At 40.6% G+C, this 24,009-nt stretch overlaps 2 protein-coding genes across 2 annotated transcripts; both read left to right on the plus strand.

Annotated features, from left to right (window-relative positions):
- Positions 1-1,807: 1,807 nt before the first annotated feature.
- Positions 1,808-13,635, plus strand: klhl2 (kelch-like family member 2). Its single transcript, XM_026171430.2, has 15 exons — positions 1,808-2,247; positions 4,339-4,458; positions 4,555-4,661; positions 4,775-4,896; positions 7,921-8,083; positions 8,248-8,357; positions 8,453-8,569; positions 9,664-9,813; positions 9,891-10,008; positions 10,182-10,379; positions 10,519-10,620; positions 10,869-10,997; positions 11,160-11,300; positions 11,394-11,537; positions 12,096-13,635. The coding sequence occupies exons 1-15, from the start codon at positions 2,180-2,182 to the stop codon at positions 12,122-12,124; spliced, it is 1,818 nt and encodes a 605-aa protein (XP_026027215.1). The 5' UTR covers positions 1,808-2,179; the 3' UTR covers positions 12,125-13,635.
- A 4,415-nt stretch (positions 13,636-18,050) lies between these two features.
- msmo1 (methylsterol monooxygenase 1) lies at positions 18,051-23,010 on the plus strand. Its single transcript, XM_026171433.2, has 6 exons — positions 18,051-18,284; positions 19,066-19,362; positions 19,499-19,647; positions 20,134-20,260; positions 20,431-20,585; positions 22,188-23,010. The coding sequence occupies exons 1-6, from the start codon at positions 18,066-18,068 to the stop codon at positions 22,375-22,377; spliced, it is 1,137 nt and encodes a 378-aa protein (XP_026027218.2). The 5' UTR covers positions 18,051-18,065; the 3' UTR covers positions 22,378-23,010.
- Positions 23,011-24,009: the final 999 nt, after the last annotated feature.

A 24,009-nucleotide genomic window follows, 5' to 3' on the forward strand; every position in this document is an offset into this window, starting at 1 on the left:
CATTCTCACAGCTCTTGCATGTTCACAAACAGTACAGTCAGGCAAAATATCCTCACAGATGGTGCTCCGAGGACAAAAATGTCTGCAAATGGGTCTGTGGTCCTGACATGAAGAAACCTGGATTTTGAATGTAACACTAATGTGTTTAATTAGCAGTTATCCACTCTTTTAGTACAGTTTCTGATTGACATGGACTACATTTAACATGTTGTATAGTGTGTGTCTAATGCAGGCAGATATCTAAATTGACAGAAAGACTAATAAAAAATATAAATGCTCATGTATGTCAGTTTTTGACTTCCAAAGACATGACTTGGGAGAGAAGAGCAGAACATATTAGTCGCAAGGATGAGATATATGAGTATTTGTGGTCATGTTTGCGAGATACACACAGAATTATTAGATAATGAAGCAATCAGTCTCAATCAGATCTCATTGTGCAGCATGACAATAGCCCCAGGCATGTACTGCTGTATACGGGTTCTGAGTAAGTGTCCAAATAATGAAATAAAAGTAAACTGATAAGTGAGAAATATGATGCCGATGAAGAAAATGTTGACTTACAAAGTAAAATGCTAAAATAAAACTTTGTGCTTGATAATAAATAAAAGTTTTGTAATCCTATGTTTAAATTTAATCAAAATTGTGACTTACTAGGAACAGAATAACAAGAATTTAAGCCAGTAGTGAAAGATATAAAGCTAAAAGACATAGAAAAGAATAAAATAGAATAAAACTTGATTGTCATTGTACATGTACAACGAAATCGTGGGTGCTCCACATCAGCTGTGTTGGAATAAAATATAAATAGTAGACAGCAGGAATAAATAGCATACAGGAGAAATATATACAAAAACAATAGAAAGATACATCGGAGAACAAATTGCAAAGTGCTTCGAAGTAGTGCAAAGAAAATTTTTGTTAGATATTATAGTATAGTATTATTTTATGTGTTTATTTATTTATTTTACTACAAAACACATTGGTCTTAACTGTGCATATAAATAAAACTGACTTAGTTAATATAATACTACAAATTTCGTAATAAAATCAAAACAGAGAAATGCTAAGGCAGGTTTAGCATGAGGCAAACACTCAGTAATATGATATCTAAAATCTGAATCCATAGTATCTAAATTCTGCCATGAAAATTTTAATTCCAACTTACTGATTTATAAATTGACCTTATTTAATAAAGTATAACTTAGACTTTAAAAATCTAAAGTTTGAGTCCTTTAATCAAAATCGCGGTAGTATATCAAAATAACTTGTTATAGTTTATGAAAGTAAATCAAACACCTTGAGTCTGTAGCTGAAAATGATACAAACGTAGATCATAAACAGTCAACCAAGTCAAATTTATAACAGGATCAAATTTAGAGTACGAGGTCAAAACTGTGACATTATAAAGCAGTTTCTGATTTACAAAGTCAGATTTAGAGATATAAAAATTTGGGCTTGATGAGAAGCAAAAAACACGTTTCATGTTCTTATTTTTAAACTGAATAAAAAATAAAAAGTAATGCAACAAAAATAGGGCATAAATTGTCCATCATAATAAGACCAAACCTGGAGTAAATGATGAAGTCTAAAGTATTTACAGTGTCACTTTACAGTTTCCCCTTGTGATACTGTAAATTATTTACTTTATAATGTAAGGTCCTCTGTTCCTGTTTATGAGCTGTCTCTTTATGAACAAACTGAACGGAGTGTTTGTTCAGTTTCGTGAGTCTCCCACAGCTAGAGGGAGACAGCGCTTTCTTCTGGGACGCCTTGGCTGCTCAGAGGACCGTCTTTACCGACATGTCCTTGTTTGTGCGTTTTAATCAGCGATTGGAAAATAACAGGTATCCTTGTCCGTCCGCCTCTCGCACCCATAAACACCCAGGAGTAATAGAGAGGGGACGCTGAGTAAAAACAACCCCCGTCTGACCCGGCGGTGTGCGCCTTTCCTGCGCGTTTTTCGGCCCACATAAGGAGCAGTCCGCTGGGTACAACAGCCGGACTGAATCGCAACGTGTCTGTGGAGAGTGTCACCGCAGCAGTCGGGCTGTGTGTTTCTATGGAACAGGCTGCTTTAATGGGGCTGTCGTCAGCCCGTCTCTCCGCCTCTGGACAGATGATCGCCGTGATTCACGCCTGAATTTAGACCCATCGAAGACGACACTGTGGATATGGAATGGTGCATGCCGCTGGGCCAAGTTTTCAGCCTCTGAAAAACACCAGAATCATGGACAGTCATCCGCTGTAAGTGCAAAAAGCTGCTGAATCTCTCCCCCCCTCTCTCTCTGTGTGTGTTGACGTTTCCCAGTGGCTGCTTGACGGATGGTGCCGCATTGACAGAGACAGCGGCCAGCCGGTGTGGCTGCTCAATGACCGGGTGGGGAGGACTGATACCCGGGGACTGTGGCTGCAGGATCAGGCTGCAGGCTCTGTGGTGGTGTCATAACGTTGTGCTTGTTGGTCTAACGCCTCTGTTTCTGTTCGTGGCACTGAGGACGTGTGCTTCACAGCCGTGTGTGGGTGTATTTGTGACAGAAAACAGAGGAGCAGCATGTAAATGTACATGTTGAATGTTTGATTTCAGGAGAGGGAGGGCAGAGGTGTGCGCTCAGAGGTGCAAATAACAAAGTAATTGTGCGGATTATATATATATACTTCTAGTCCGGCACAGTTCAGCCAACTTGATCGATCTGTTTTTAATGAATAGTCAATAATGAAGGTTTAAAGTACACACACGATCTTATCAAACACCTTGGGCAGTCAGAAGGTTCCATCTTAGGTTAAGCTTAATCAATGTTTTACAACACACGCCAGAGTCTCAAACATGAATGGAAATCTGTAGCAGGACTTTTCCTGTTCTCTCTCACAACCTCTTCAGACTTATCATGAAACCCTCAGGAGAAGGGCCCCTGAGTAGAGCTGCTGGACTATGGTGCCACCTGAAAGTGCTACTTGATTCATCAGTTTAATAATATCTTACACACAGGAGTCATTTTTCTTCTAAATTGTAACTCGTATTTTTCTCAGAACATTTTCGCTATTAATATTGAATAAGCACTTTTATTAGTGCTGCAGTGTTCTTACATTGTTTCACTACTTATGTCAGTGACTGGAGAACTTATGCAGGGTGTGTTTGTATTTTAAGATGTGCAGCATCTTCTTCTCACCTCAGCAGATCACCCGCCTCCATCTCTCCTTATCCCTAGCATCCTCCTCTGTCACACCAACCCTCTGCATGGCCTCCTTACCTACAACCATGAATCTTCTCTGTGATTGTCCTCTTTTCCTCCTGCGTGGCAGCTCCATCTTCAACATCCTTTGCCTGATATATCCACTCTCCATCCAATCCATCTCAGCCTTGCCTCTCTAACCTTTTCTCCAAACTTCTCAACCTGAACTGTCCCGCTGATAAATGAATTTCTAATCCTGCCCATCCTGCTCACTCCCAATGAAAATCTTAACATCTTCATCTCCTTGTCAGTGCCAGCGTCTCCAAACCATACATCACAGCATGTCTCAGTAATGATGTGCAGCATCATACAAATGCTGACTGACTGCATTCTATGTAACTACAAATTATAACAATAAACAAAAACAATATGAATTTGCATGCAAAGCGTATAACTTTGGCAACATTGGCTATGTGCTAAACTGCTCTTTCAAACACAAGTATCAGCAGTGTCTCAGGCAGTGCATCCCCTATTCTAATCATAACGCTAGTGCAACAACAACAGTTAATAATATCAGCAATAATAATGATAATAGAATTTATAGCAGAACCGTTCAGCTTTTACATGCTACAACTGAGAGTCTGCACCTTGTTGATATAAACTAATAATTAAGGTCTTTAGATAAGATTTTAAACAAGACAAAGCACTACCTGATACTGCAGCTTTGACTGGACTGCTAAACAGTTTACAAATGAGCGTTTAATCTTAATTGTGGACTCCTGGGAAGATGCCTTCTTTACGCATGTGAAAATCAAGCTTGGTCCTGATACAGCGCCCTCTGAGTGTGTGCGTGTTTTTTGTCAGGAAATCAGGAAATATTACACCGTCAGTTTCCAAATCAACAGTAATTTATCTTCTCTAGGAGATAAACCAGCCGAGTCGGGGTTTAAAGTGATTGCAAAGACACTTTGGAAAACTTAATGAGAAGTTAAACGCAGTGTCTGATTGTGCTTTTGGTTAAAGCTATGGTGTTTAGAAGTGATTCTAAACAAAAAGATGTCCTCACTGTGATTGCCGTGCACCAGGAGACCCGAGTAGCTCTCAAGTTACGCGTTTTGTGTTCCCTGTGTGCTTCTTGTTTACGTATCTGTACTGTTCCTCTCAGGTGCACTAGACTTTGTCCACACTCTCTGGACAAAGAGGACGGAGTGGAAAGGCACGGTCCCGTCACTCTGAACCCTCGCCACATGAGGAAGGCGTTCAAAGTCATGAACGAGCTGCGCAGGTGTCCCACACTGTCTCTTCAGTTATTTGTTGCCTCGTCCTCACCAAATCCTTTCTGTAAACTGTAACGGTTTCTGTTTCCTACTCGTGCATGTAGCCAGAGCCTGTTGTGTGATGTGACCATTGTGGCAGAGGACGTCGAGATTGCTGCTCACAGAGTGGTTCTGGCTGCTGGGAGCCCTTACTTTCACGCTATGTTCACAGGTAACGGCCCTCCTCCATTCTCATCTATTCGGTTCCTTTCATTGTTTTTAGTGCCTGGCACAGTTGCTACCTTTGTGGTGCTGAAAAGCTAACGTGTGCACATGTACTAACAGGCGAGATGGCAGAAAGTAGGGCAAAACGAGTGAGGATAAAGGAGATGGATGGCTGGACTCTGGGCCTGTTGATTGACTACATCTACACGGCGGAGATACAGGTCACGGAGGATAATGTGCAGGTAAACACACACATGCATTAGCTCAATAACTACGGCCTGGACTCACACTGAGCAGGTTTGCAGCATTTGCAGTGTCACACTGGAAACTCGACAGGAAGTGATTTACCTGTAAGGCAAAAATAACATTTCAGTTCAAGCTTTCTCGATGCATTAAAGCTCATTCACATCAAAGGCTTTGTTAGCTTCACACAAAAACACGGTCTCTTTGGTTATCAGGTTAAGGTGAAGAGTTAAACAAACTATTCTGGGTTTTAACCTGCTGGCCAGCTGTGGGCTTTCTGTGTGGGAACTCTGGTTTCCTCCCATGGTCCAAAGACTCATATGTTAGGTTAGCTGATGATTCTAAGTAGATAATATAAGATAAGATAAGATAACTCTTTATTGTCATTGCACAGTCATACATAGTACAGTAGTACAATGAAATTGGAAAAACTGTCCTACATCGGCACTACATATAACACAACACGACACGATATGACACATCACAACGCAACAAACAACACAACACAGTATATTAACTTAGTATAAAAAAGAAGAATAAGTGTATGTGTATTGCACACTGTTATTATTGCACATTAATTATTACTGCACCTTGTTATACATATAAATATTATTGTTATTGTTTTAAACATTGTTACCTCCACCCTAAAAAAGTCCAGGGAGGTATCCAGTCAGGTCAGCTATTTACATTGATCAGGGCTATTGCCCTGTTGTAAAAGCTGTCCTTGAGTCTATTTGTTCGGGACCTCAGCAGCCTGAACCTCCTGCCAGACGGCAGCAGCTTAAACACCCGGTGTCCTGGGTGTGTGCAGTCCCGTAGGATGCTGCATGCCCTCTTGAGACAGCGAGTGCTGTACAGGTCCTTCAGGGAGGGAAGAGGATGTCCAATGATTTTTTGGGCCATGTTGATGACCCTCTGGAGTGCCTTTCTGTGTGCTGTGGTGCAGCTGGAGAACCACACACCGATGCAATATGTCAGCACACTTTCAATGGAGCAGCGGTAGAAGACGGTCAGCAGCTCCTTCTTCAGGTCCATTTTTCTGAGGATTCTCAGAAAGTGGAGACGCTGTTGGGCCTTCTTTAAGACCGCAGAGGTGTTAGAGCTCCATTGGAGGTCTGTGTCTATGTGCACACCCAGAAACTTGAAACTGGAGACCCTTTCCACGCACTCCCCGTTGATGCTGACAGGCTGCAGCTCGGACTTCCTCCTTCTGAAGTCAACTACCAGTTCTTTTGTCTTGGTGGTATTGAGGTCCAGGTTGTTATCTGCACACCAATCTGACAGCCTCTGAACTTCAGCTCTGTACGCAGTCTCATCTCCCCCTGAGATGAGCCCCACCACGGTGGCATCATCTGCAAACTTGATGACTGTGTTGTCTGGGTGGGAACTAACACAGTCATGTGTGTACAGAGTGTACAGTAGGGGACTCAGTACACAGCCTTGTGGAGAGCCGGTGTTGAGGCTGAGGGCTGAGGAAAGATGAGGCCCCACTCTAACTCTCTGTACACGGTCTGAGAGGAAGTCTCTGATCCAGCGGCAGGTGGTGGAAGGAAGTCCAATTTCCAGCAGTTTAACTATTAGTCTGTCCGGGAGTATCGTATTGAAAGCAGAGCTAAAGTCAACAAAGAGCAGCCTGGCGTAACGGCCCTGCACTTCCAGGTGAGAGATGGTGGTGTGGAGCGTTGTAGCGATGGCATCTTCAGTTGATCTGTTAGCTCTGTATGCAAACTGGAGTGGGTCGAGTGTGGGTGGCAGGCAGGACATGATGTGACGTCGGACCAGTTTCTCGAAGCACTTCATTATAACAGGTGTTAGAGCAACTGGTCGGTAGTCGTTGAGGCTGCTAATGTTAGTATGCTTTGGCAGTGGGACAATTGTGGCTGACTTTAGACACGGCAGGATGCAGGACTGGGACAGTGAAGTGTTGAAGATCTAGTGAAGACTGTACATGTACATGTACATGATATCTTTCATATTTTCCATATTATGTCTTCACACTTCTTAAGCTTTTCTTATCTTGAGATAACTATGGATCAGGAGGTAAAGCAGGGTGACTACTAATCGAAAGGTTGGTGGTTTGATCTTACATTGCTAACACTGGTAGGCTCAGTGTTTTTGGTGTTGTGGCTCAAGCAGTCTTTACTAATCGAAGGGCTGGAGGATTGAAATCTTTTAACTCAGTAGGAAGTCGTGTATTATGATCAGGGCTTATGGTTGGGTTAAGGTCTGGAGTCTGGAGCCCTGTCGCAGGGCCAGAAGCTAGAGAGACAAGGTGGTGCAGCAGTTAGTACTGTTGCCTCACAGCAAGAAGATCGTGGCTTCTAATCCAGTCTGGGGCCTTCAGTGTTTGCATGGGTGCTCTCCTGATACTTTAACTTCCTCCCACAGTCCAAAGACATGCAGTTAGTGGGGCTGGCTTAACTGGTAATTCTAAATTGGTGTGAGTGTGATTGGAAAAATCTCCTGGGTTTCAGGAAAAATCTAAAACTTGCATCTGTATTTAAATAAGGCTGTATTTAATATTGGGTGTCATTTAAAAAAAGATGACACTGACCTGGATAACTAAGTTTTTCTGACGTAAATATTTCTGAAATGCATTCATGAAACGATGAAATGTGATTTAATCAGGCTTTTTCTCTAGAAGTTTTCTACTTGCTTTAAAACCCACGAAATTAAACCAGAAAAGCAGTTTCCATCTTTGAATAGATTTTTTTTAAACTTGGGAAGGATCAGATCACCACAGTGCAAATAGAGGCACTATAAAAGATGCACGTACAGCATGTGATCACTTTGATTGGTAGCTGTGCTCTAAGCTCAGCTGAGTTTATTTTTAGGTTTTCACTTCTCTCTTGGTCTAAAAGTTGAAAAAGACTGGAACAGTTTCATCAACGTAAACTGTCAGTGAGTCAGAGATTGCTCTTCTGCACACCAGGCCAACCTGTCACCGCTCTAAATGTACTGATCTGTACGCTGTGGCAGTAAAGCCGAAACCTGTGTGCAAACCTCGTGTTCTTGTTTCTCAGGCGCTGTTGCCTGCAGCGGGGCTGCTCCAGCTGAACGAGGTGAAAAAGGCTTGCTGTGAGTTCCTGAGCTCTCAGCTTCATCCGTCCAACTGCCTGGGAATAAGAGCCTTCGCTGACCTACACGCCTGCTCCCAGCTTCTCACGCAGGCTAACAGCTTCGCAGGTTTGTGCGTTCAAAAGTCTGCACGTGTGTGGCAGCACTCCCTGTTCCTTTATTTAAACGAGTCCGCGTGTCCGGGAGGATCTGGGGAGACAGAATGAGAACAGGTGTAATTAATGAAGTTGTGGAGAGAAGCAGCTGTGTTTATCTGCAGTTTGTGCCCGCAGAGCAACATTTTACAGAGGTGGTCGGGAGTGAGGAGTTTCTTAATTTGGGCATGGAGCAAGTGTCCAGCCTTATCGCCAGCGACAAGCTCACCATACCCTCAGAGGAGAAGGTACGCTCTCTCGTCGTTCTCATTTTGCACGTATAGCAGAAGTAGAGTAAAAACTTTACAATGATTTGCGTGTGCCTGTGTGTGCTGGTGTGCAGGTTTTTGAGGCCGTCATAGCTTGGGTCAACCACGATAAAGACGTCCGCCAGGAGCATTTGGCTCACCTGATGGAACATGTCCGCCTGCCGCTCCTCTCCAGAGAATACCTGGTGCAGGTGTGTTTAGCTGCTGTTCTTTAATCTGCACTTAAATGAAGTAGAGTTAAAGTTTTATGCACTGTCAGCTGCCAGTAACCTTTTGTGTGTCATCCTTTTTTAAAAAAAAAAGAAAAAAGAAACTGGGCTGGTGTAAAGCCTCCTTAATGTTTTTTTTCCCCATCTCTTTGAGTGATGTAGAAAAGCACTATATACAGAACATGAACCACATGTAGGTCAGAGAAAGAAAAACGGCAGGAAAGGTGATTAAAAGTGAATTCAGTAAAAAATGTGGGAAATAAAAGATGAAAGAGGGGCTGACAGGAATAAGGTGCCACAGTAAATTATGAATGTAGACAATGTACACAATATAATGTAATTTATACTTTTTAAAGACCAGACTCGTGCGAGTGCAAACAGTGCAGCAGAGCAGTGCTTCAACATTCAACGATGGCCTGTTTTATTGTTTCTGGGACGTTCAAACAAGCTCACGCAAGAAAGGCTTTCTAATTCTGTCATCTTGCTGGTGAGGTTGGTTATGACAGGAAGATGTTGTGTGTCTGTGTGTATCTCTGTGTGTACACTTCACTGATGTGTTGAAGATATGTATAAAAAACAAACAAACTATGATGTAAAGTGAATGTGTGCTTCACTTGTCAGAAAGGGCACTTTTATTGAAAGTGATGAAATTAAAAATATAAATGAATGTTTATTTTTCTTTGTCACTTCTGTTGCTTTAAAGAAGTGGATTTGATTATTTCTTGGTGCAAAACTGAGTGCAGTGTTTGCTGTGGCTGAATCGTTTTTACAGTAAAGTGGCAGCGGCTGAAGTCCTTTAGCATTTATTTTTTTACTGAAAAAACATCATGACCTTGTACAAATACCAGTCATTTCCTGAATATTAAAAAAAAATTAGTTAACAATGCCTGCTGACAGTATTCAGTTTGATATAAACACACTTTGGCTTATATATTTTATAAGCCAAAGATTTTTCACTTTCTTATGGGTTTTTCTTATGCTGACTTTAGCTCAGAAACATCACACTCACTGCGATGTACTGTAACGGTAAATCATGCAAGCTGATCGGTTCCTCCCTCACTGTTCACTTGTGTCAGCGGGTGGAGGAGGAGTCTCTGATTAAGAACAGCAGTGCCTGTAAAGACTACCTGATTGAGGCCATGAAGTACCACCTGCTGCCGGCCGACCAGAGAGCTCTGATGAAGACCGCCCGCACACGCATGAGGACTCCAGCCTGCTGTCCTAAGGTACTAACACACTATGAACACTTACATCCACATCAAAACAGCATGTGATCTTGTAATGGCATCGCTGTTGTGCGTAGGTGATGGTGGTGGTTGGCGGTCAGGCTCCTAAGGCCATTCGAAGTGTTGAATGTTACGACTTTGAGGAGCAGCGATGGTACCAAGTGGCTGAACTCCCAACTAGGAGGTGCCGAGCAGGTAGGAAACCCTCAGTAATCATAATAAATGAGCTGAAGAATGTCACCAGTTTGATTCTCATCCTACCAGGATTTTCCCAAGAAAAAGTGAGAATAAAAAATACATAAAGTTTTATGTCACTCAGCACTGATCAGGAGAATGAAAGATGTTTTAAACTTTGTGTTCTCTCTCAGGTGTGGTGTATGTGGCTGGATGCGTGTACGCGGTGGGCGGTTTCAACGGTTCTTTGCGCGTGCGGACGGTCGACTGTTACGACCCGATGATGGACCGCTGGACGAGCGTGAGCAGCATGCAGGACCGTCGATCGACGCTCGGGGCCTCTGTGCTCAACGGACTCCTGTACGCTGTTGGAGGCTTTGACGGCAGCACAGGTCTGCTGCTACGCTTTTTTTTATTTGTGTGGTCGTGACATCAGCGTGTGACGCCAAATGTCCTTTAAAAATGTGACAGCAGAGAATTTTCAAAATGTTTGACTGCTGTATTTTTGATTGACGCTCTGCGTGTTTGCAGGTCTGTCTACGGTTGAGGCGTATAACGCTAAGACAGACGAGTGGTTCCATGTGGCGCCCATGAGCACCCGACGCAGCAGTGTAGGAGTCGGCGTTGTCAATGGTGAATATGATTCCCAAACTAAAATTAGCTTTTAGAAATAGAAGGTGAAAAAAAAACTAAGGAAAAACAGCTTCAGTAGAGCTCATATTTTTCTTTTTTAAAACAAACCACTATTACAAAATACTACAGTACTACGATATATACTATGGCAAGAGCGGTGTGATTAAAAATATCATAGTTCCTCCATCACTTGTGTCTTTTATCCGCCCCTGCACCTCGTTCTAAATTATGGATTGCATGTTTTTCAGGGATCCTTTATGCTGTTGGAGGTTATGACGGAGCCACCAGGCAGTGTTTAAGTACAGTAGAAGCTTACAACCCTAAAAGCAACACGTGGAGCTATATAGCAGAGATGGGAACAAGACGCAGTGGAGCAGGTGTGTCAACTTTTGAAGTTATTTGTGTTTAAAATACTAAATGGAACAACTGATCTTTTTGTCAGTACAAATCTTTACTGAAGCTTACTTATAAAAGAGGACTAAATGAAAAACATTGCACAGTGTGATCTCTAGTAAGTGCATGTCCAATGCCTTCCTCAGGTGTGGGTGTATTAAAAGGTTTACTTTATGCTGTGGGGGGCCACGATGGTCCATTGGTGAGGAAGAGTTGTGAAGTTTATGATCCAGCCACTAACAGCTGGAGACAAGTAGCTGACATGAACATGTGTCGACGTAATGCAGGTAAGCAACACGGCGTGTGTTCACCAAGCAGCCTCGGATGTGTGGTGCTCTTGTGTTAGATGTCTTTTAATCGTTGTGCGTTTGTGTGTGCAGGCGTGTGTGCTGTAAATAATGTACTCTACGTGGTGGGAGGAGATGACGGAAGCTGTAATTTGGCCTCGGTGGAGTTCTACAATCCGATCACTGACAAGTGGACGTTACTGCCGACCTGCATGAGCACAGGTCGCAGTTATGCAGGTCAGCGCTCCACATATGGAGCCACACAGTTTTCAATGCTTTCTTGAAGTTGGCTTTTGTTATTTCTTGTGGTTACTTGAGCCATACTGTGCAGAATGATTTACAAAGGGGCGCTTTATATTGTAAGGTAGAGGCCCTGCAATAACATAGAGAAAACTGCAACAATAAAATGAATCCTCTATGAACAAGCAATTAGCAATAGTGGGAAGAAAAAACTCCCTTTTAACAGGAAGGAAACCTCTGGCAGGACCAGGCTCACAGAGGGGCAGCTATCTGCCGTGACTGGTTGGGGGTGAGGAGAGGAAAACGGGACAAAAGACACACTGTGGATGAGAACCACTTAATAATAACTAAAGATTCAATCCACAGAGAGTGAAGAAGAAACACTCAGTGCATCATGGGAAACCCCCAGCAGCTTAGAGCTATTGTAGTGCAACTAAAAGAGGATTCAGTCACCTGATCCAGGCCATCACTATAAGCTTTACCAAAAATGGAAGCCTGTTGTATAAGAAAACGAGGATATAGTTGTTTGAACTTATTTTATTTCTGTTACTTCAGGTGTGACTGTGATTGACAAGCCCTTATGACTGCTCTAAACACCTGCCGCTGATTGGGAGCTGAACGTATTCTCCTGCTGAATACTGATCTTGGATCTGTCTACGATGCCAATGCTTCAAATGTTGGGCAGCATTAGCTTAGGCACTGACGAAGATGAAGGAAATTACAAGAATGTTGTTGAAGATGACGAGGATTTTTGCACTTACCTGAATGGGGGGAGCTGTAACCAACAAGGGGATCAAACCTGTGTTTTAACCCCTCCCATCTCTCGTGGCAGGACCGCAGCAGTGACTGGACAAAGCTGTTTGAAGCATCTGTGTACCACTGCAGTGCCACAGAAACGCTACTGATATGAAGCTACTTTAACTCCAGAGTTATTTTAACATTAGTAATGTTAGCTCAGAGAAAGACCACTGGCCTGCTCCATGGGAGAGGAAGGCAGAGAAGGACCATTTGGGACTGAAATGGGTTTCTCTTTCATTTTTTAAAAATCCTATTGAGAAGTGAGTTGTGTGTGCGTGTGTGTCTGTTTGTGTGAGGGCTCGTGTGTGTGTGTGTGTGTGTGTGTGTGTGTGTGTACGCTAGCATTTAAAGGTGCTCTGTTGCTTGCACATGTGAGCATGTGTGTTCGTGTGCATCTGGTGTGGTGACGCCTGGTTCGATGCCGCATGAACGCACTCCGTGTGACCTCCGATCTTTTACAGTGTTGCAGGGTGGCTGCTCAAGAGTGCCTGAATGTCAAAGTACGTTCTGTCTCCCCTTCTCCTCTATTATGCCTTCAGTACTGTTACTGGACAGAGAGTGGCTGCTGGTCTGGGATAGAGAACACACATTTTGACTTCGGGTAGGATGCGATGGCTGTGTTAGCTCGCTTTCAACCAGAACAGCAACGTGAGAAGCAGCTGTAGCAGGTGACGGCGTACAATTATTCTGGAGGAAGCTGACTTTGATTGGAGCCAGGAGCCTCGTTCACCTTGCCAAAAAAACAAAACAGTGATCGGTAGAGGGGAGAAAAAAAATACAAAAACCAGTTGGATGTGTCATCTGGCAGCCATATTTAGTGTGGTTGTAACCACTCATGACAACAGCAGGCTGAACTCACTGCATGGTTCCTGTCTCTAACCTGCTACCCTCCAAACCGTACCCTCTTCTCGTTCGGTGTAGCAACTGTATTAACTACTGCACACCCTGACATACTATGAATGTGCCAATTTTAATATGTCTCTTCTTTTCTGTCTCTCTTTTATGACTCTTCTTCACTAATCTGTTCTCTCTTTCTGGAAAGTGACCAAACTTACTGTTGAGTTTCTTTTGTTTCTTCAGTCTCTTGCCTCTCCTACTATATTGCTACTTGGTATCGCTTGGTATCGCTGTTTCTTGTCAGTGTATTGAGGAATGTCATGTAGGCTAATGACTTTGACAATGTTTCACTACTTGTTTTATATTATCATTAATAAATATGCTTCTTGTATTTAAAGCTGTGAAATGATATAATCCGTTTTTAATATTTTGCCAAATCAGTAAAACCTTGAAATGGAAATTCCTGTGTGTGATGCTTTACTCCTGTTACAAAAACTGATATTTCATAATGCCCAGTGTCCCTTTTGGTCATTTCTCATTAGTATATCTGGTACAAAATACACTTCATGATGCTTTATTCTGTTTTAAAGGCAAATATTGTATTTTCTTTCTCCTTTAAATGTATTGATGGAGCAAATAGAGTAACACAGAGCGTTTTTTAAAATCTTTTTTCCTTTTTTTTTTTTTTTTTTTTTTTAAAATTGACGCATTAGATGCATTAGTAATTTAAATTTGCCAAAAATACTTCTGTTTCTTGGACTGTAGGGCTTTTATAGTGTGGTCTACAGTTATGTCCAGTTAGGCAAAACAATAAAATTAGTTTGTTGTACAATGTATACCACCACAGGGAATTTTAAGCCAAGCAGTTAGGATTTGATTGAAGGGGTTTAACAAAAGTGTTGTATTAACTGTTTGGTAATTACAGGAATTTTATTTTTATGCATAATCCCCCTATTTTCAGTGGCTCGAAAATAATTGAATTATTGGCTTATGAACAGTTTTGTTGTGCAGTAAAACACTTTCCCTCTTTCTTTTTTTTTTAATGTCGCAGCAAACGCATCTGAAGTTTTAATTCAGGGTGTTGAATTTTTATTCTATAGATTTTCACTGTAATTATCAACACAAGGCCCAAAGAGCTATCGGTGCAAGGTAGGCTGAAAAAAACTAAATAAATCTACCACACAGAGAGCATAATGTTTAGTGGTGACATCCTTAATCTGGTACATTGTTATAACAAAACAAATGAATATTAATGTATATAACAGTTAAAAGCAACTTCACAACACCTAACCAAGTCAAGAACTCTCTCCAGGAGGTAAGTGTATCACTGTTAAAGCCTATAGTTAAGAGACCTCTTTATCGATAGAACCACAGAGGGTTTATAACAAGGTGCAAACCACTAATTACACTCAAGAACATAAAGGCCAGATTAGGCTGTTCTGGGGAAACAGTCTGAAGAAAGAAAATCAAGATGAACTTGTACCAAAATGATGGAAAGAGAAAAGTATTGAGGGGAAAAAAGGAACGGCTCAGCGTAACACATCGGTCAAACATGGTGGACGCAATAAATTAAGAGTGTTTATTGATGGTATGACTGCTGATTGAAACAGCAGGATGAACTGTGATGTGCACAGGACTACAGACTCTGCTCAGATTGAGACAAATGTTGTAAAACTGATCAGATAGTGCTTTACAGTGTAAATGCTCGTAAGACAAAGGAGCTGATAGTGGACTTCAGCACTAAGCAGGAGAGGAACTACCAGACCCCCGTCATCAACGAGTGCCCAGTGGAGAGAGTGGACAGTTTCAAATACCTCGGAGTTCACATCACGCAGGACCTGTCATGGTCCTGTCACATCAACACCGTGGTGAAAAAGACCCGTCAGCGTCTCTACCACCTCAGACGCTTGAGAGACTTCCAACTGCCCTCCAAGGTGCTCAGGAACTTTTACTCGTGCACCATAGAGAGCATCCTGACAGGAAACATCTTAACCTGGTTCGGGAACAGCACCATGCAGGACAGACGAGCTCTACAGAGGGTTGTGCAGTCAGCTGAGCGCACCATCCGCTCCGAGCTCCCTGACCTGCACTCAATCTACAGCAGCCGGTGCTGGACCAAGGCCAGGAAGATCGTGAAGGACCTCAGCCATCCCAACAACAGACTGTTCTCTCTGTTGAGGTCAGGAAAGCGATTCCGCTCCCTGAAGACCAACACAGAGAGACTGAGGAGGAGCTTCTTCCCGCAGGCGATACGGTCTCTCAATCACACCACCACACAGTACTGACCCACACATATAGTTCTTACACACACACTGGACTTTCTGGACATTGTTTTCACTTCATCACTTAATCACTTCAAGCATATTTGCACTGCACAAGACATAATGTGGATTGCACAACACTGGTCACTACATTCTTCACTTCCAGTTAATACTTGTACAGCTGCTGTTATTGTGTATATATTTATTTATATTTCTTCATACATTCTTATATAGTTCTATATTGTGTATTGTGTATTTTGTTGTACAGTTATTTTATTTTCAACTTTAATTTATATATTTTATCTTATTCTCCCAGTTAAATTTACCCTTCATTCTAATTTGTGTTGTACAGTTATTTCATTTTTAACCTTAATTTATATTTTATTCCTTCCTAGTTAAATTTACCCTTTTTAACTTTTCATATTTATTTCCTATCTTATTCATAGCCTTTTCCTTTTTTGTTTTCTTTAGGTCACGAGCAGTTGTCCAAGCATTTCACTACATATCGTACTGTGTATGACTGTGTACGTGACAAATAAAATTTGAATTTGAATTTGAATATGCTGACCCCAAGCATAATGTAAAAGAGTTTCTCAAGGAAAAGTAATGACATACTGTTCTTTTTTTTTTATCTTTCTTTCTTTCTCTTATTTCAAATGATTAAAATTTCAACAAAACAAACACGGGAAACAGAAAACATGATAAAAACATTTTCAACAAAAGGATCTGTAACGCAAAAACAAAGGGTGTTCGAAAGGGAACTCAACCTTGTAATTAAAAAAAATTTATTTGTGTCTTCACGATACCAAATATTATGTATTATCCTTATTGCTTTGTTTTGCATTGTGCATATGTTTTGTAGAGGACTCTTGTAAGTGTTGCCCCAGATTTCAACACAGTACCGTACTTAAATATGGTAGTAGCAATGTGCAGTAAAGTGTGCAATCTTGTATTGTTCAGGACGTACCTTGTTTTTCCCAAAATCCCTGTGGTTTTTGAGATCTTGTTTCACAAGTGTTTGATTTATACTTTCCAACAAAGCTTGTAGTCCAAAGTTACACCAAGAAATCTCTTTTCAAATACTCTTTCATTGGATACTTTATCAATTTCCAGTCTCCAGTTATAAACATTTCTCGATTTCCAAACAACATAAATTTGGTTTTGGATGAATTTAAAGATAACTTTAAGTCTTTAAAGCCTTCCCCAGAAAAAAGAATGGTTGTATCATCTGCAAAAACAACAAACCTTAGTATGTTTGTAACTCTACAGATGTCATTGATATACGTAGTAAACAATTTGGGACCCAGCACTGAACCTTGTGGGACACCACAGGTAATATTCAAGAACACAGATTTTGACTGAGCAGTTTGTATGAATTGGCAAGATAACTTTTTAACCAGTTGTTTTTGTTTTTGTTTTTTACCCCTCTCACACTATATCTTTCCATTTCTGTAAGAATATTTTGTGGTCATCATATCAAAAGCCTTTTTCAGGTCAATAAATATCCTCACTTCATATTTTTTATTATCTATGTATTCAGTTATATTTTCCACTAACTTCATCATTGCCATAAATGTTGATCTAGCTGATCTAAAGATTAAAATAGTATTATTCTCAATAAGTTGTCAAGCCCTGCAAAAAAATAAAATAAAAATAGATGTCCAGTTATATTGGAGAACTGTCTAAGTAAGGAAACTGGGCTGTAATTTGTAAAATTATGGTTCTGGTGGTTGAGCGTGGTTAAGCCTAGGCCTCGTGGCAGAGCCTAAAGCCTTAGCCTGGGCCTGATGGCTAAGCCTGGTGAAGCCTGAACCTATAGCAGAGCCTGGACCTGGTAGGGCCTGGTCCTGGTGGTTCGGCTTGGGGGAGCCTGGACCTATTGGCTGAGACGGTGGCGGAGCCTGGCCCTGGTGGCTGAGCCTGCATGGTTTCTGTTCAATGGGCAAGTCAGTCGCCTAATTTCAACCCTACAGACATGCTTTTTAGTTCTTAAAAATTAAATGGAGACAAATCCACAAACAAGCAGAAACTGGTGACATCCATGGTTTCTAGACTTGAGGCAGTCTTTGACTGCAAAGGATTTTCATCCAAGTATTAAAAACAATCCACACTGTAAACTTTTGTTAGTTTGTTCAATTAATTTGGATCCTCTGAAAATGTCTGCAATTCCTTGTATACAGTTAGCAGAATTTCTTTTTTATGTTACACGTCTTTGATTTAAAATGTACTGTGATGGTCTGCAGAGGTAACATTACAAAAAAATAAATAAAATAAAATAAGTGCATCATTATCCAACAAATGATGGTTCTGTCTGTAGTGTAAAGGGAGTTGCACAGTTGGCAACTAACTACATAGTTTGCTTTGGAACAGAAACGATTATATTTTATGTTAGATAATATGGTAACAAATAGGAAAACCTAAAGTTTAATTTGTGTCGAATTAGTTATTTTTAATACAGAAAAACAAACATAACTCATACTACGTGCGTCTCAACGTGTCCACAGTATTTCCACAGTAAACACTGGAGTCAGAATCTGTTATAAAATACAATTAAAAGTGAAGATAACGCATGGCTCAAGTATCTCGGGACGAACCACCCCATCTCTTCCCTCATACAGCCTGTTAACTTATGCTTCGGTTACGAAAGCAGACCTCACTTCTGATTGGCTGTTGCTGTAGAAACCCCCAGTCTCACTATAGTCGCTCCATTTTGCGGACCAATCAGAGGGGAAGTTCGGCCCCTCGACGTCAATCTCCTTTCCTTTCGGCCAATCGGAGTATCCGATATTACTATACTTCACCCGCTCGGCCACCTCTCGCTCAGGTAGACGGGACATACAGCGGAAAGGTAAGGGTTGAAGCTTGTTGTCGGCACTAATCAGGGCATTTAGCAACATTTTTAGCTTCTATAGAAAATACTTGTTTGTTATTTAGGCGTAAAAACAGCAGAATATAGTGCCACAAGTTCGGGCAAAAGCCTGTAGAAGATATTTAGGCCTCTGCTAGCTTGTTTACTGAGACGTAGTTAATGATTCATGAACTAATTTAATAAAGATTTTATTTATGCCACCTGCAGTTGACACACTGGTGCTTTTATGAGATGTTATGTGTTAAGAGGTAGTAGGGTTTAAAATTGGAGAGCTGTTAGCTTGAATGCGTTTGTGAGATGGGAAAGTGTCAATACTTGTATTATTAGTTTCGTTATGCGTGTTTTTATTGATAAAAATAGTTACTCTCTGGCAGCTTTAAAGAAAACTTAAAAAAAACGTCCTAAAGTTGAATGTCTGCTTACTGTAGGCAACAACTTCGTCAAAAAATGACAAACAAAGAGATGTAGCCCAGTCAAATGACAAAATTTATGGTAAAGTGGCATTATTAAATGACTTAACATTGAAAATTATGTTTTTTTTAAATAGCTGTTCCTACTTTGAATACTTTACTTCTACTATTGTATTTTTTTTTTTCAGTTAATAATTATCCTTAACATTATGTCTGATTTTTGTCTTATATTTTTATTTTAAAACTTACACTGTGGTGTAGCATGACTATAGTGGAAATGTAATTTTGCATCGATTCTACTTATTTTTGTTCCTACAGATATAATTAAGAGCTGTGTTCCTGTCTTTCAGGCCTCTCTCCTGACCTGCAGCCAGCTTGCATTATCTTTCAGCATGGCGGTGAACGGCACTGCAAACATTTTGAGCTCTGCCTATCTTGCAGTCGAGTATGTCGATGCTGTTCTGCCAGAAAACCCATTCCAGCCCTCCCTGAAACACGCCTGGGGCTACATGCTGGACAACTACACCAAATTCCAGATTGCCACCTGGGGCTCGCTCATCGTCCACGAGTTAATCTATTTCCTGTTCTGCCTGCCCGGTTTTCTCTTCCAGTTCCTGCCTTTCATGCAAAAATACAAGATTCAGCAGGTTTGTTTTTTTTTTAATTGTTGGATATTGATCTTGTTTTTTATTTGTTTGTTTGTTTGAAGATGGATGGTTTACGCATTCTCCTGATCCCCGGGAAGAGACACAAATCCCTTTGGATTTTTTTTTTTTTTTTCAGGACAAGCCAGAGACGTGGGAGAAACAGTGGAGGTGTTTCAAGATGCTGCTTTTCAACCATTTCTGCATCCAGCTGCCTTTGATCTTTGGCACTTACTACTTCACCGAGTATTTCAACATTCCTTATGACTGGGACTCCATGCCACGCTGGTCAGTGCAGATCAATAATGCACACCTAAATGGATTAAAATGACCTAGACATACAGTAGAGCGGTTTCACAACTGTCATATGAATTATGGGTCCTGTAATGCATTGCTATTAACCACAACTATAGGATTAAAAAAAATGTATTGACATCATGTTAACACTGGTATTAACCCAACTTTATTTACCAAAGTGTGACCTTGAAATCAAATGTGGACTCCCTAAATACAATAATTATGGTTACAATGAGACTCTTTAAGACTCTAAAGAATTTTTTCGCTCTTGCACAGCAATAATTTATATAAAAATATACTTACATTTTATTATACATGACCTGATATGTTGATCTGCTTCTAAATAGAAAGGGAACATTTGAATATGCTTTATACATGTAACACAGTTGTTCCACATGTTGCTAATTGTCTGTCAGATCTGTCTGTTGGGATAATTTCAGTGTGCTTTTGTAAACTTCTCTTGGCCTTCTTCTCCAGGCCATATCTCCTGGCTCAGTGCTTGGGCTGTGCTGTTGTTGAGGATGCCTGGCACTATTTCCTTCATCGCATACTGCATCACCGCCGGATCTACAAGTACATCCACAAAGTCCACCATGATTTCACTGTGAGTAAAACAGATGAGTGATAAGATCAATAAACAAAGCTTTCTGCTGAGTCTGTTTATGGAAGAGTTACTTATTAAGCGTGTTTTAGCAGCTGTTTACAATTAAAAAACAAACAAACAAAAAAAACACTATGTGTACGTACAGTCAGCATGTCTCTCCACTGCCTCAGGCTCCGTTTGGCATGCAGGCAGAATACGCTCACCCCGCTGAGACGATCATCCTCGGGGCTGGCTTCTTCATTGGCATCATGATCTTCTGCAACCACGTGTTATTGCTCTGGGCCTGGGTCGCCTTCCGTCTGATGGAGACCATCGATGTTCACAGGTAGGACACAGTGGGCGCTTTCCTTTTCACTAAATAACTCCTCGCTCTGCTGAAAATCATTCCACAATCAAAGATGATCTTTCAGTCTCTTAAATGCAGCTCAAGGAAGCACATGAACCTTGCATCTCTCTCCTTCTCTCATTCTCTCCCTTCAACCCAATGAGATTTGTGGGAAAGATACAGGTGGGGGGAGTGAGGAGAGAAGTTGGAGGTTTTAATTTCTCTTTAAGCTGAACCTCTTGTCCAGAAACAGCCTTGTGCCAGATGGTTTATTATGGTGGCTGTAAATAGGACAATGTAGTTTGTTTTCACTCATTTTTATTTTACAGCTTCATCACTGAGCCCAATCAAACTGATTAAGCATACATCTTAACTTTAGTTTGTGGTGTGTCGAGGTCGTCCTCTAGAGGGCCACAGAGCTCATCAGATGTTCTGTTAAACAGTCTTCATTAACTCCTTTGTTAATACAGGACACATTATCACACATTTGTAGTGTAGAAATAGTACTTTTGACTATAATATTGTTTAATTAACTTTTTCTATGAAAACAATGTTTACTGTATAATAATAATAATAATCAAAATTACACATTTATTTGTATAGCGTCTTTTTAAGAAAAGGCTCAGGTCAAGATATTCAGAAAACTCAGGAAAAACAGTTTGATAAGTTTGATAACAATCAACATTAAACATTATAAATAATGAAGCAAATTAACAGTCAAAGTAAAGCAGATCATAAACATTTGCATCGTTACTGAACACTATAAAGTTCTGGGAAGACACAAAGCTCACAGTCTGCCGGTACATCACACATACATATAGACACACACACACACGCGCACACACACACACACACAAAGGAAATATACACTTGACCACCTGCAGATATAGATTACACATTAGAAATTTAGAAATATGTAAAGGTTATGAGTTTTACAAAGACCTAAGGTTAGGGCCAATGTGAAGTGTTGAAATTTGACAAAATTAAAATGTGTAAAATGTACAGCATACTAAAACGGTTTAAAAGGAACATAACTAACATCATTATTCAGTATTGTGATGAACGTTTTGTGTGAAAATGCTTTAGATACAAAGTTCCCATATGTCTGGGACTGACATCAATTGGTTTAATCTTTCTTGCTTCTTCTTTTGTCATGATTCTATCAGAGGTTGCTGATGTTGTTGATTTAATTTGTTCATTTAAAGTGTCAATTATTTTAAAATCAGGGTTGGGTTTATAAGCTGAAGCTACGACATGCGCCCTTTCCACCTGTCAATTGATTTCTTCTTTTTATTATTTAATTTCTTGTGATATAATTAAAATGATTCAAACTAATTAACCGATTAACCAAGTTTAAGTAGTCTCGTACAAATATTCTGTGCACTCTTCTAAAACTGAAAACATCAGCCTGAGGACAGAGCCAAGTTAAACCCATCTTTTCTTCAGTAACAGACTTTGAGAACCATTCTGCTTTCTGAAAAAGACAAATGTTTTTGTTTTAGAAGGATAGTTATCATCAAAGATTTTTACTCATTTGTGAAAGTTGGTCACTTTTTGGGTGACATTATGACATATCTTTTTTCCTCTTCTTATTTCTATTAGCGGTTACGACATTCCTTTGAACCCGCTCCACCTGATCCCGTTCTACGCCGGCGCTCGTTTCCACGACTTCCACCACATGAACTTTGTCGGGAACTACGCCTCCACCTTCACGTGGTGGGACAAACTGCTGAAGACAGACAGCCAGTACAACAGCTACATGCAGAAGCAGACAGATAAGAAGACGCAGTAAACTGCTCAAGCCTCCCTTCATGGACACACGCCTGTCCTGTCAGGTGGAGAAGAGGCAGTGAGCCGTACAGACAAAACCACGCAATTACTGCTGATTTTCATCTCTGTACACTTAATAAAACACATGCAAAAGGTGTTTTTAAAAAACAAGTCAGCACAGCTGTGGTTTGATTATGAATCAGACTGCGTGTTGGTTCGGTCTGCCTTCTGTGCCTTCTTAGAAAAGAAGAAATGTCTGCTTTTTTTATTCCAACAGCTGGCTGAATAAAAACCATCAAGTCCTCACTTCGATTTTTCTTTGTTATCAAAAGGCTTAAACTTAAATGCTTCTTTAACCCTCTGAATGTCTCAGCACTTTAGCACTTCCTCTAATTGATCTGATGTGGTCTTTCCTTCCTGTAGCTGAATCTGCACTTCGGTGGAAACTGTATAAACTCAATGCAGACTTTTGAAAACAAACCAGTCAGGCGTGTTTGATGCAAACTGTAAATTATTGATGAAAAGGGGATGTGTTCTAGGTCATTCAAGCCTGTAAAAATAATTAAATGCTGCTCTAATTTTATATAAAATAAAAAAATCTTTGGTGTTTTGTTTTTCTGTTTTTGTCAGAATAAAATATGTGAACAAATTTAAACAGGAGTTGTTGCTGTAGCAGTTTTGTTTTTCTGAATTTAGTCAGAGAAGAACATATGTGCCAGCGAGCTATAAATTTATCCATTACTGCTAAATTGACATTTTTTTAATATAGTGAGTGGAAACACTGACTAAGTGCTGCCATGCTTAGGCCCGTTGTATGTGTCAAAGTAGCATTCCAGAGGCTTGCTGGGTGAAGATAGCATCTTCTCAAAAATGATAAGTGTTTTTCATTTTATTTGTCAGTGGATTTAATGTTGTGGCCTTTCGGTGTACATGGAGTTGGTTCACTGCTGCACTGTGGACACACCCCCGCAGCTCCGTCCAGCGCACACAGGCAGCTGCATCAAGTGAGCCAACAGCAGCCAGGACCAAAGAGGAAGTGAGGCATTTTATGTGACCCGGGAAAAACTCAATACATAAAACTGGCAAATTCTAATTGTTAATGGCACACAAATAAATAAAAACACCTTTTCTTTTTACATTAATACCGGAGCTTTGGTGAACTGTGCTGCTCAACAGCCTAAGACCATGTCTGCATGTTTTGAAAAGTTGTTTTGAAAAATTAATAGATTACTTAAGTGTATAAAAAATTTTATAAATTAAATTTTATTTATATAACCCCAAATCACAACAACAGTCACCTCAAGGTGCTTTATATTGTAAGGTAAAAGCCCTGTATGAGCAAGCACTTGACAACAGTGAGAAGGAAAAACTCCCTTTTAACAGGAAGAAACCTCTGGCTGAACCAGGCTCAGGCAGGGGCAGCGATCCTTGCCATGCCTCGTTGGGGGTGAGGTTTAGGATTATAGTCCTTAATTTTGCAATATTGAATATTATTGTGTAAAATATCTTCTACAAAAGAAAAAAATGACACAAAAACAAAGCAAAAATGAGCAGGGAATGACAACAGAAGCATCTCAAGCTATAGCAGCATGCATTCTCTAAACTGAATGTGCGTGTTTTAACATAAATAATGCCCTGAAAGAGTTCCTGTAAG

The sequence above is a fragment of the Astatotilapia calliptera genome, chromosome 6, assembly GCF_964374335.1.
Source record: "Astatotilapia calliptera chromosome 6, fAstCal68.1, whole genome shotgun sequence".
Lineage (NCBI taxonomy): Eukaryota > Metazoa > Chordata > Actinopteri > Cichliformes > Cichlidae > Astatotilapia > Astatotilapia calliptera.